Source organism: Gekko japonicus, unplaced genomic scaffold (genome assembly GCF_001447785.1).
Source record: "Gekko japonicus isolate JY-2015 unplaced genomic scaffold, Gekko_japonicus_V1.1 scaffold32, whole genome shotgun sequence".
NCBI classification, from domain to species: domain Eukaryota; kingdom Metazoa; phylum Chordata; class Lepidosauria; order Squamata; family Gekkonidae; genus Gekko; species Gekko japonicus.
In genome coordinates, this window is record NW_015167527.1 from 33,918 (window position 1) to 47,515 (window position 13,598).

A 13,598-nucleotide genomic window follows, 5' to 3' on the forward strand; every position below is an offset into this window, starting at 1 on the left:
CAATTGCACTCATTTCACGTGCTAGCAAGGTCATGCTAAAGATCCTACAAGCTAGGCATCAGCAGTACGTGGATAGAGAACTGCCAGAAGTACAAGCTGGGTTTCGATGTGGTAGAGGAACTAGAGATCAAATTGCCAACATTTGCTGGATTATGGAGAAAGCAAGAGAGTACCAGAAAAAGATCTACTTCTGCTTCATTGACTATGCTAAAGCCTTTGATTGTGTGGATCACAACAAACTATGGCAAGTCCTTAAAGAGATGAGATTTAGCATAGGAAAAGGAGTACGACAAGGATGTATATTGTCCCCTTGCTTATTTAATTTATATGCAGAGTACATCATGCAAAATCTTCGCCTAGATGATTCAGAAGCTAGAATTAAGATTGCTGGGAAAAAGATCAACAACCTCAGATATGCAGACGATGCCACTCTAATGGCAGAAAATGAAGAGGACCTAAAGAGCCTCTTGCTTAAAATAAAAGATGAGAGCGCAAAAGTTGGCTTTAAACTCAACATCAAAAAAACTAAGATCATGGCATCTGGCCCCATCACTCCTTGGCAAATAGAAGAAGTCGTGGAAGCAGTGACAGACTTCACGTTCCTGGGATCCAAGATCACTGCAGACGGTGACTGCAGCCATGAAATTAAAAGACGCCTGCTCCTTGGGAGGAAAGCAATGGCAAACCTAGGCAGCATAACAAAAAGTAGAGACATCACCCTGCCAATTAAAGACAATATGGTCAAAGCAATGGTATTCCCAGTAGTACTGTATGGCTGTGAGAGTTGGACTATAAGGAAGGCTGAGCACCAAAGAATAGATTCTTTTGAATTATGGTGCTGGAGAAAACTCTTGAGAGTCTGTGGGCTGCAAGGAGATCAAATCAGTCAATGCTAAAAGAAATCAACCCTGACTGTTCCCTGGAAGGCCAGATACTGAAGCTGAAGCGCAAATACTTTGGCCACCAAATGAGAAGGGAGCACTCACTGGAGAAGACCCTGATGCTGGGAAAGATTGAAGGTTAAAGAAGAAGGGGATGGCAAAGGATGAGATGGTTAGACAGTGTTGTCAATGCAACGTAGATGAAATTGAGCAAACTTCAGAGGACGGCGGAACACAGGAGGGCCTGGCGTGATGTGGTCCATGGGGTTGCGAAGAGTCAGACTTGACTGTGCGACTGAACAATAACAAAAGTGGATACCTCAATGGAAGTGTCAACCCCAGTGTGCTGCACTAGTGAAAAAAGGCAAACTCTGATAGGAATTATTAGGAAAGGGATTGAAAATAAAACGGCTGATATTTTAATGCCCCTGTATAGATCTGCGGTGCAGCCGCATTTGGAATATTGTGTGCAGTTCTAGTCACCATATCTCAAAAAAGACATCACAGAGCTGAAAAAGTACAGAAGAGGGTGACCAAGATGATTAGGGGGTTGAAGCACTTTCCTTATGAGAAAAGGCTGAAGAGTCTGTGACTTTTCAGTTTAAAAACAGAGATGACTAAGGGGAAATATGATAGAGGTTTATAAAATTATACATGGAATGGAGAGAGCGGACAATGAAAAACGTTTCTCTCTCTCTCTCTCAAAATACTAGAACTTTAGGGCATCCAATGAAGCTGGTGGATGCTGGATTAAAATGGACAAAAGGAAATACTACTTTATGCAGCAAGTGATTAAAATGTGGAATTTGCTGCCAGAGGATGTAGTAATGGCCCCAGGAATAGACAGCTTTAAAAGGGGATTAGATAGATTAATGGTGGATATGTCTATCAGTGGCTACTAGCCATGGTGACAGAGGGCCTTGGCCTCTATGCCCTGTTGTTGGCTGTCCAGAAGAACTGGTTGGCCACTGTGTGAGACAGGCTGCTGGACTAGATGGACCACTGGTCTGATCCAACAGGGGTCTTCTTATGTTCTTGAGAGGTCCTTAATATTTTTATCCATATACAATGCAACTTTTCTGCTGAAGCAGCTGATAGCATTCTAAAATAATTATGAATTTTATATTCTTATTCCAACTTGCAGAAGTTCATATATGAATGTTTATTTGCTTACCATCTGTGTAGTCCTCTGAGGAAGTGAGTGATAGAAGGCTTTGCACATCACTGCTTTCTGAGTCTGGAGCTTCTTTGTGCCCGGATCTACTAGTAGACATACCAGCTACCCAGGAGGAGGAGGTGGCTTGATGCACTAGAACAGCCTCTGAATGGTGAGAACTGCCCGCTTCACATAGTCCAGAGTGTCCAGGGACTTCATCCCCCCCAGCAAAGCAGCTACGATCCACTTGGTCCGGTGTTGGCTGTTGCATCTCCCTTGTTTCACTCTGTCCAGCTCCCTCTGACAGGACAATCTGTACTCGTGAATCTGAGGGAGGGATGAAGTTCCCAGTACTGCCGTAAACAGCTTCTTCATAGGATGGCAAAGCCACCTGAACGCCATCTACCACGATGGAAACCTGGTCCCCAGAAACACCTTGATCACGCCTGCATTCAGATTTTAAAGAAATATTATGTTTAGCATTTGCAGAATGCTATGCTGGCAGAGTTCTTAGAGTTAACATTCCTTCAGACACACAAATTTCTCCACACCCTGCTCATTTCACAGCTGGATATGCCTTTAATTCAGTTGGTAGCAAGGACACATATATGGTTAAATTTGCTGTGCAGCGCCATGCAACTGTTAACTCTTGCTTTACTAAGGTTTGTTGAAAGGCCTGTTCTCATTCTTCTTCTTGCTGCTTCACACAACACCAGGAAAGGAATTACACAGAAACTGAAGCTGATTGTCACAGAACACACTCAGGCAAGTGCCTGAAGGCTCAGTGTGGACAGGACCACCGTGTCATAATGAAGTCAAGAGTTGGGACCAGCTCAACATTTTGTGTACTGACCATAAGCAAATTTCAAATCACCTGCACTGCAAAGAAAACTTTATGCATTAGATGGCCAGCTTAAGCAAGGGTATCTCAGGGCAGGGAAGCAAGAGATGACGAATTATCTGCGCCTAAGTGCAGGTATGAGCTAACATTTTTAATCCAAACCTTTCTAACACAAAATAGGGGCTGAACTATTTTGCTCCTTCCAACCAGTGCAGAGATCCTGCTTGCAGCCATCACTGGATACCAGTTTTTCTCCCCTCTAGATACCAAAGTGAGGGCAGGAAGCACTGTATGGTCAGTGACTTCTGGCTCTTGCTGTCTGACTGGCATTTTGCAGAGCCCATGTAGGGAGAGGTGTCATTTAGGACTTGAGCAAGTACTTGAGTGAAGAAAAAGTCCGCATTTGAAGTCTCCATTTCTCAAATGTATAAGGATACAGGTTCAGCTCAAGCTCCTGCCCACAGCCCAGGGTGCATGTTGAGCTAGCATCTGATGCGGTGGTCCATCTGCACTCTTTATTACCCATCCCTGCTGTACATGGATCAACTTCCTTACTTAAGTTACCTGGAGATATTTGTTCTAAGCAGCCTCCTGTACAAATGGTGGCTTATATTTGATCAGATTTATCAAGTCATAAATCTGAGTTAACCTGGTAAGTGGCTGGCTCTGCATCGGCAGGCAAGATGGAAAGAAATGTGTGCGAATACCTGCAGGGCCTCCCCATATTTTCATTCTCTTTGCCCTGTCCATTCACTGACTGTTTGTGTTTCCCAATTACACTCCTCTGCCATATGCAATCAACATCACAGTTACTGAAACAACAAAATAGATACAGCATAGCATAGATGTTGCTGATGGAAGCATTTCCATCAGTGGAGAACAATTTTCTCAATGCTCTCCTCCAGCTGCAGCACAAAATACCCCCCAAGCTGCTCCAAGAGGGATGGGGGAGTCTGAGGCCTATAGCAGGTGGCAGAAATTGGCAAAAATTGCACTCCTTCTACCCACAGGAAAGTTGGATGGGATCAAACCTTATAGGTGTTACAAGACTAATGTGAGGGCAACTAGCAAAAGAAGATGGAAAAATACTGCACAAAGCTTGATTGCTTGCATTATAAAAATACACGTTCCTTAACGAAAAACATTATAAAAACATTATTCTTCCTATTATTGGATTGTTTTGGGAAGAGTCTAATCAACTTAAGGCTGTCAGACCTCTAGGGAATGCAAGAACCCTATAATCTTCAATGATTAGTTTCTTAAAGACAAAAGATATTAGTGTTCAAGGCTCTCTGGAGGCCCTTCCCTAATATATGATCTGGTGACCAGTACAGGGGTGTGTATTCAGATACACCTGGGCCAAAGATATACCCGAAAAATACCTTATCAGTATTTTTGAGTATATTCAGCACCCCAAACAATAGTTTCAAAAAATCCCAGAAATACTGAGGAACTACTGGGAAGATTGGGAGTCAGCATTTGCAGGCTCCCAGAGACCAGTATCTTTTCCTTTCTCTCCCCCCCCCCCACTTTTCTGGAATGCTTTTTGTCAATTTCAGATAAGTTTTGTCAGTTTCAAGAAGTTTTCTTCTTTGCAGCCTTCCTTTGTGTTCCATTTCTGGGTTTTTTGCACAGTACTTGCAAAATCCCGGTTTTTTTCCCATTCCTTGCAAAATCCCCCCCCCCCCGCTTCCATTTGTTGGGATTCTGTGCTTTGATATCAGTTCTGTTAATTTTGGTGCCTGTACCTTTGAAAATAACTCCCCTAGCCACCCAGAAACCTTTAAAAACAACTCCCCTAGCCATTCCCCATAGGAATTAATGGACCCCAAAAAATCAGAAACCTGAAAAAGGCCGGAATCCAAATTCCATACTGGTATTTGGAATTTAGGAATATCAAGAATACTAATATTTCTCATATGTGAATATGAGTTTTAGAATTTCATTACTACAATTTATGGTGAACTGGAGGGGGGAAAAAGAAGCTATTACGAGACTTTAACCATACATTGATTCTGGGTTGGGTACAATCTTCCAGATTGAATTTTATCTCCTCCCCCTTCCCTCAGCCTCCTGAAAAGCTGCTGCCGAGGGTCAGGGATTCAAGTGGTGTTGTGTGGGGGTGGGCTGAGGTGGGGTGGGGAGGCTTCAGCAAAAAGGGGCATTCAACTGAAACCACCCAGTTCCATTCACACAAGAGTGCTGAAATGAATGTTCTAATTTAGACACAAACCCAAAAAACCAAGTCGAGAACTGAATGTTATTTTAAATGTTCAAATCAAACAGGAACATAAGCTTCAGTGACTCTGCAGTTCATAGCTTATGGTAACTATCAGAATTACTGGAACAAGCCAGGAAGCTGGGGGGAGGAAAGGAGAGAAGAGGCCTGTGCACACAAACCAACTCCTTTTTTAGTCATTAATTCAAAAGCAAATGAGAAAAGACACTGGAGGACTACATGGTCAGAACGTAAGTTTCAGATCTCTATTTACATTAAGACTGAAGAGTGTAAAAGTCAGAACAGCAGATGGGACAGGATTGTCATAGCCATGAAGAAACAAAGCAGTGCTTGTTACCATGGTCTTCACTGCCTGCTCTCAGACAGACAGACAGACATACAGACAGACAGACAGACAGAGGCGCACCACAAATGTTTCTGGCACTCTTCACAATTTCTGTGTTGTATCATGTGCATGCAGCCCTAGCGTCACCTCCTCACTAAGAAAAGAGTTGTTCTTGACACACATACTGGGCATGGGGAAAAACTGTGCTCCTTAACAAGTATCTGAGACACTTGCCATTTGTTTAAATTATGGATTATTAAAGATGGCAAGAACTATTCCCTTCTCTCGAAGTCATGCCTTTCCTCCATCCCATCAAGAGATACGTTTTACAAGTTCCCACAGACATGATTCAGAGCCCCACACTCTGTAGCACCTGTACTAAACAAACAGAAACTTCTGTCGTGCCCACTGCTGTTTTTACTAGCCATGCTAGTGAAGATATACACACCCGATTCCTACAGCTAAGTCCACATCTAAAATGGTACACATGAGAAACACTTTCTCAAGAAATACCAAGGTTGAATCTTCCCCCATATATGGCAAGAATGCTGTCAGTATGAGGGACCTCCAGAACCTGAACATCCTAAAGCCAAATACAGTCTTTATAGCCCTTGACTTTTGCTGCCTCTCAGGGAACATGAGGCTTATTAAGCCACTCCCAGCCATAAAACATGGCTAGCAGGGTTTGGCAAAGAGTTAACTAAAGGTAAAGGTTCCCTTGCTCGAAAGCCAGTCAAGTCCGACTCTAGGGTTGCGGTGTTCATCTCCGTTTCCAAGCCGAAGAGCCAGCGCTGTCCGAAGACGTTTCCGTGGTCATGTGCCCAGCATGACTAAACACCAAGGCGCACGGAACGCTGAAAGAGTTAACTAGTGGAGGACAAATACATCCATTTACTTTCTTGACAATGGATCCTGTATCTTCCAAAAACATTAGAAAAAAAGTTGCCTAAGAGTGAAGAATAAGATTGAGAGAAGAAGAAAAAAGGCAGCTGGAAAAGAAAGTGAGAATGTAAGCAAGAGACATACACTGGATCTCCTTGAAGCGATTACAATCACAAGCATCTGCCTTTCAGTTGAAGGTCATCCCCACGAACTCACCTGCTGTGATGAAAAGACTTCAACTTTGGCTGCAGCAAAACGAACAGTACAATTAGAAGGAGGATGAGGGCCACTGAGCTTGCTGTGGAAGCCACTATGGATAGAGTGGGCACTCCTATACTTGGAGGGGAATCTTTATCTGTAAAGCCAAAGCAAATGATTTTTAAACTGGTTTCATCTCAGGAAGCAGCTGTTTGCCATCAGCACCACACAAAAGACTGCAAGCCGGGCAAGCAAGCAGAATTACAATCACGGTCCTGCTTTCATCTGGCAAACCTGACCTCAGTTCATACCATGTGAAACTGGCCAGACTCAAATGTATTAAAACAACCATGGAGCAGGAGTGTGTCTACTAGACCAGTGACACTCACTACAACACCATTTCACTGACATAATTTGGCCTTTTTTTCACTGTATTGAGCAAACATGGCCATGTGAACACAGTGTCTGGATAACTGAGTTGCTGCCTTATGAATCATACTGGTGAAGTATTTTGAGAAAGACAACAGACTCTGAGATTCAGAGCTGTAATTCCAATACACTGAATGTATTTAACTTTCTTTAAAAAGTGCAACGCTCCGCACCCCAACACCCCTTTTAAATACTGAATTAGTTTCAGCACAATATCCAGCTTACATGGAATTTGTGCTCTTTTTCCATGAACTTTTATTCACACTCTTCCCCTCCTTCCTGGCCCAAACCTCACGGTCAATTAAAGCAACATGACAAACATTTTCCTGCAGACTTCTTGGCTTTCTTTCATGGGAAAGGAATTCCTATCCAACACAGCAAAATCTCGCATGACATAACTGTCCACTTCCTTTTGGAAAGACAGCCAACAGTACTACATGAGAGCTGTTCCCGAGACAGGAAAGGCAGAGAATGCAGCATTCTGCAGCAGAAGGCAATCCAGCAGCATCGGAATTTGCCCCAACAAGTTAATGACCTCTTAACTCCAATCTTACTTCAGTATTTACACTACCAACTTAAAATGGCTCTAACAGTAATTTACTCCCTAGGAGACCATGTGGATTTATTGGGATGGTATGAGAACCTAGAGACTGATAGCAAAATTCTCACCAAAATACGCTTCTTTGGATTCTCTGAATAAAGCCCACGACAGAAAGTGGTTAAAAAAAAAACACAACATCCTCAGGTTTACTCAAGTTTAGCCATAGTATTATTTAGAAGTCTTTACTTGAAAAGCTTGGACAAGAACATTGAAACTCCGTGTACAACAATGCTTAACTAACCTTGGCTGAGCCTACAAGTCACCTCCATGACTGGGTCCCACTTTCCATCCTTGCAGGTCAGGTATTTGTAGTCTCCTTTCAGCATGAAACCTTCTTCGCACACATACTCTATGACACTGCCAGATGTCAGTGGGTCTTTGCAGGATGTTGGATGGCATATATAACCCCCATTCTCTGGCTCCGGTGGCTGTGAACAAGCTACAAACAAAGAAGGTATGATGCAAGCAGTGAGTGCAAACTGAGCCTGAAAGCCAGCAGGAAATAAAACCAGATCCCCCCCATGAGTTGATAAGAAACAGACACTATTAAAAACCTTTGGCAAAGCAGCACAGAGCACCACTGATTCCCACACAGCGTAGCAGTATGTCAATTCATTGTACTTCCTGGCTGGGGGAATGGACTCAGTATGCTTTGGTGACAGAGGTACAACTTGGTCTCCTGGAATCAGTTTTATATTTACCACAGGAGACCAGGCAAGGACCTACTTACAGATATCAGTCACTGCAGCTGGATCTCCTCCAGCAGTTGCCCCAAGGCTGCAGGAGTGATTGGAAATGACACTTGGCCTCTATGACCAGACAGAAGACTGATGGCCGTGGGGCAACTGCACCACTGCCACCCAAGCAAGGCCACTAGTGAGGAAAGATCAGCCTGGCCCAAAGCTACTGGCAGACAAGGTATGCAAATGAAGGTGCTTCTCTTAAAAAAAATGAGAATTGCAGCCTCACAACATTTCAATCAGCAGAGAGTGTACAGACACTTAATTTTTCATTTGTTGGACATTTTTCTGCTCAAAAAATGTGGCTTTTCTATTGTACATTTTGAGAGACTGCCAAAGCAAAAAAAAAAGGGGGGGGCGTTTAACCATAACCATCTCCATGTCCTACAGTTCTTCTGATCAAAACCACGGCTCTCCAAGGGTGCTTTTCACTTTTTAAACAGTGTCAAGGCTTTATTACATTACATACCTTTGCAAATAATCGGCAGTTTACACTTAAGAGAGCCATATGTGGCATGACCAACTAACTTTTTTATCAGTGCACAGAAAATTTACTAGCAGTTGCTCTAATCCTTCCTCCCGGCTTACTTTCTTCTATTTTAGTACCAAACCAAGGAATGACAATGAGATGTACCACTTCACAGGCATTAGCATGTAGTGGATCTTAGCTGTTAATTAATTTATTTTATTTAAATTATTTATAGTCTACCTTTCTCACTGGGACTCAAGGCAAATTATGCAAAAATTACATAGCAGAATCCTATTTATTTATTTATTTATTTAATTCGATTTGTATCCCGCCTTCCCCACCCAGGCAGGCTCAGGGTGGCTCACATTAAAAAGTTAAAATGCATGAAACACAATACAACATCATAAAACTCATATACGTAACAGATAACAAATAAAGTGCTAGTGGCGGTAACATTGCATTATGATCCCCATGGATCATGATAAGATGGTAACAAAAGAATGTGGCCAAAGGCTGTTGTTGTTGACATCACAGGCTGTTGATGTTGACACAGAAGGCCCTACCACAGTTCAGTTGTTATTGGTAGCGGCTCCTAATCAAAGGCCTGGTGGAAGAGCTCTGTTTTGCAGGCCCTGTGGAACTGTAAGTGGTCCCGCAGGGCCCTGATGTCTTCTGGGAGCTCATTCCACCAGTATGAGCTGCTACTGAGAAGGCCCTGGCCCTGGTTGAGTCCAGTCTGGCGTCTTTCGGTCCAGGGAGGGCCAAACGGTTTTGAGACCACCTCAGTGCTCTCTGGGGAACATGCAGGGAAAGGTGGTCGTCTGTGAGGGCGACCAGTGCTGTCTCCATCTCATGGCCTGGGCGAAAGCATGGAAGTATCCATAAAGCCCTGCAACTGTATCACCACCACTCCCTCAATTAATTTGCTCAAATAGGGCAAATTGGAAACCAGTCAATAGTTCACCAATTCGGCCAGATCCAGGGATGGTTTTTTAAAGAGAGGGTGGACCATCGCTTTCTTGAGTGCCCCCGGGAACAGTCCCTCTGAGAGGGACTTGTTAATAATTTCCCTAAGGGCACCTCGAAACCCCTCACAACCAGCTTTAATTAGCCATGAAAGGCACGGGTCAAGGCTGCACATGGTTGGGCATGCCGTCGAGAGCAATCTGTTGACTTCTTCTAGACTGAGTGGACTGAAATAATCCAAAATAGGACTAGAAGACATGCATGGAGCCTAGAATTCACTCACTGTCTCAATTGTGGTGGGAAGAGCGACAAGACCTTATTTGCAAAATAGCTCGCAAAAGCCTCACAGCCAATGTCCAGTTCCCTAGCATTTGGTCTGCCCTGTGGCAAGACTGTAAAAGACCAAATAGTTCTAAACAATTGGGCCAGGTGTGAGCTTGCAGACGCAATCGTGGCTGCATAGAACTCTCTCTTTGCGGCTTTGATTGCCATCTCATAGGATCTCATAAATGTCCTGTAAGATGTTCTTGTAGTTTCATTGTGTGTACACCGCCAGTGTCTCTCTAGCCATCTTAGCCTCCATTTCATGAGCCACAGCTCCTGGGTATACCAAGGAGCTAGCCTAGAGCGAGGGCGCAGAGGGCATCGGGGAGCTATCTCGTTGATGGCTGCAGAAAGTTGGCTGTGCCAGTCCTCTACGAGCTCATCCAAAGAGCCGCTTGGGGGCATCAGGTCCTGGAGAGCCATCTGAAGCTGCATAGGGTCCATTTGGCTTCACAGGGAAGCTAAAATACACTCACCGTGCAAACAGAGTTGGGGTGAAACATTCAGACAGGCTTACAGGGCATGGTGGTCCAACCATGGCACTGCCGTAGCAGTGATCCAGGCCACTGTAACCCCTGCTGCGAAGATCAAATCAAGCATGTGCCCAGCCCAATGAGTGGGAACCATTACATATTGGGAGAGTCCCAGTGCCGCCGTGGACGACACCAGGTCTGTCACCTGTATGGAGACTGCATCATCTGCATGGACATTGAAGTCACCCAGGACTATCAGTCTAGGGTGCTCCAATGCCCAGCTTGACACAGCTTCCATTAGGGACAGCAGACTAGTTACCCGTGTGTTGGGTGGATGGTACACCACCCAAATAGCCAAACTCTCCCCGGCTTCCCACACTAGGCTGGCACACTCAGTGCCTGTAAGCTTTGGCGGTGGGAGCGCCCTGAAGGAGTAAGCCTACCGAATGAACAGGGCCACTCTGCCCCCCACCCCCTAGTCTGTGATTGGTGGAGGACCAAATACCTGGGTGGAGCCAACTGGGAGAGAGCTACTGTCTCCCCATCTCGCACCCAGGTTTCGGTCATGCATGCCAGGTCTACATGTTGCTCGAACAGGAAGTCCCAAAGGACCATGGTTTTATTATTGATAGACCTGGCATTACACAACACCAGTGATGGAGGGGGGGGGTCAATTAACCTAGCCCCACTACCTACCACCTTCAGGATGGGACACAGGCTGGAAGGAGACCAAGCTAGTTTACTTCTCTGTCTCCTTCCCTTGTAACTATGCCTGTTCCCACTGCTATACTTTCCCCTCCCCAGGAGCACTGATATCCCCTGCCCTGTCAGCACCATATCTGGGGATCTTCGCCAGGCCTCAGACCTGTCCGTAGAACTGGCTGGCTGACAATACAGTACAAATGCCTGTAGTGGATATGCTTCAGTGCTGCTGAACTCTAAAGACCCTAATCTCTCCTGCTCACAGATCTGTAAATTCCCTGATTATAGGTTCTTCAATCTACAACTAATCTCCTAATCTGATTGTTAATATATCTATTACACTTAGCCAGTAATTTCAAAAAGGCTGGTGATTAATCGCTACTCAATAATAATAATATAATTGCTTAACAATTAATCAATTTTACAAATCAACCTTATAAATCAATAATCAGAAGTCAAATTCATATCAGAGTATGCCAATACTTCCTACTATAATCAGTTTTATAAAATGGATGACCAGCCAAATAATTAACTAGTCAGCCAATCAATTTGGATCCTCAACTTGAACCCCTAATTTAACTAAACTAAGAACAACCCTAACCATTTCAGTTTCAGTAAGCTATTCATAGTTGTATAGACCATTATCCAAGTAACTTTGTGAAAAATTTAGTACAGTGCACTCTACTGCCTGCATACAAAAGCCCTCTTGAATAATTCAGTTTTGCATAGATATTGGAAAGCCAGGAGAGTGGAAGCCTTCCTGGCTTCCTCAGACAGCCTGTTCCATAGGGTGCAGGCCACAATGGAGAAGGCACATGTACAGGCAGTTCTTCATTTTGCCCACTTGCAGACTGAGCGAAGCTGTCGAGGCAGAGAGTACTGGGAGAGGGTCCAAAACCATGAAAGGCTTTGTATGTGAGATCTAATATCTTAAAATGAGCCCACTAACTGATGGGCTGCCAGTGAAGTGCCTGTAAGACAGGAGCAATATGCATGCTCCATCCAGCTCTCAATAATAGCTGAGCCACAGAATTCTGCACCAACCAAGTTTCTGAATTGATTTTGATGGGAAACCAACGTGCAGTATATTACAGTAGTCTACTCTTGCTGTTACTGTGGCATGGTTCCAGGTGGCCAGATCAGCTGTAAGGGGCTGTCTTACAGACTAGGAACTTTGTTGTATGTTCCTGCCTTCTAAACTGGAATTGCCAATGAAACTCAGAAACCTATGCTTGCAAATTAAAGCAGAAAATGAAAAGAAAGCCTCTCTCCTCAGAGTCAAAGACCTTGTTGAAAAGCAAAAACACTTATTTGTTGGCAAAATATTAACTGGATTTAGTGTGATTACAAAGTGACCTCCATTTTTATTATCAGGTCACCTCATACATCCTACCCCTCATTCCACCTGACCTTTTCTCCTCCAAGTTAAATAAAATATTTTGTTTATTTTTGAACTTTCAAAAGCCTCTCATGTGCCATTACAGGAGTAGAATATAAGCAGGTAATTTTGTCTCTTCCCTCAAGTCTCTGGGCTGGGCCAGCATCAAAATATATAATTGTTTCACAGGGTGGGACAGTCATAGACCAACAATTAAGAAGAAAATAGATATAGGGGCTGCTCAGCAAGAAAGAAGAAACTAAGGGAAAATCCTGTGCGTGAGGAAGGGAAGAGGGTGAGATCACCATAGTCCCCCCACTGTTCTCATCACTTTGCCAAGAAAGGGAAGGTCAGAGACTGGGTAATAATTGGCCACATTATTTTTCTGTAGGGATGGTTTTTAAAGTGGTGGACAGATAACTGCCTCTTTGAGAGGTCATGGAATGTGCCCAGACGTAGTAACTGGTTTATAATAGATACTAAGGGTTTGCTGATGTGGTTGTTACACGATTTTAGCAGTCAGGATGGGCAAAGATCCAGGGTACAAGTAGTGGCCTTCATCAGTCTCAGGATATTGTCCACATCAATCACAGATACCGGGACAAAATGATCCATGAATAGACAGGTGGTGTATTAGTCCTATATTCTGGTGTGCCTATGTTACAACTGACATCCAGATCGGAGCATATTCTTGATATTTTAGTAAAAAGCTGAACAAGCATATCACCGTTAATTGTTTCTTCCTTAAACAATATAGGCTCAGATTTTGGATCAGCAGTTCCTGAGCTACTTTGAACAACTGGGATGGCTATGAGCTAGCTTATGTAGCAGGGTAGTAACATTTCTTTGCTGCCATCACTACTGCTTCATAGGTCTTCCAATGGGCTCTATAGTGTAATCTATCAGAATGGGTACTGGTTTGCTGCCAGCATTGTTCTAGACATCTCCTAGCCCTCTTCAGGTCACCCAGGTCTGTGGTAAAACAGGGGCCAGT

General features: G+C 43.9%; 1 protein-coding gene across 1 annotated transcript in view; it reads right to left on the bottom strand.

The window, feature by feature from the left end:
- Nucleotides 1–13,598, bottom strand: part of SUSD6 (sushi domain containing 6) — a 94,417-nt gene that overhangs the window by 5,456 nt on the left and 75,363 nt on the right. The window contains exons 3-5 of the mRNA XM_015413291.1: nucleotides 7,794–7,991; nucleotides 6,541–6,679; nucleotides 2,056–2,483 (exon numbers count right to left, since the gene is read on the bottom strand). Coding sequence (XP_015268777.1) covers nucleotides 2,056–2,483; nucleotides 6,541–6,679; nucleotides 7,794–7,991 — 765 coding nt within the window. The remainder of the gene's footprint in view (nucleotides 1–2,055; nucleotides 2,484–6,540; nucleotides 6,680–7,793; nucleotides 7,992–13,598) is intronic.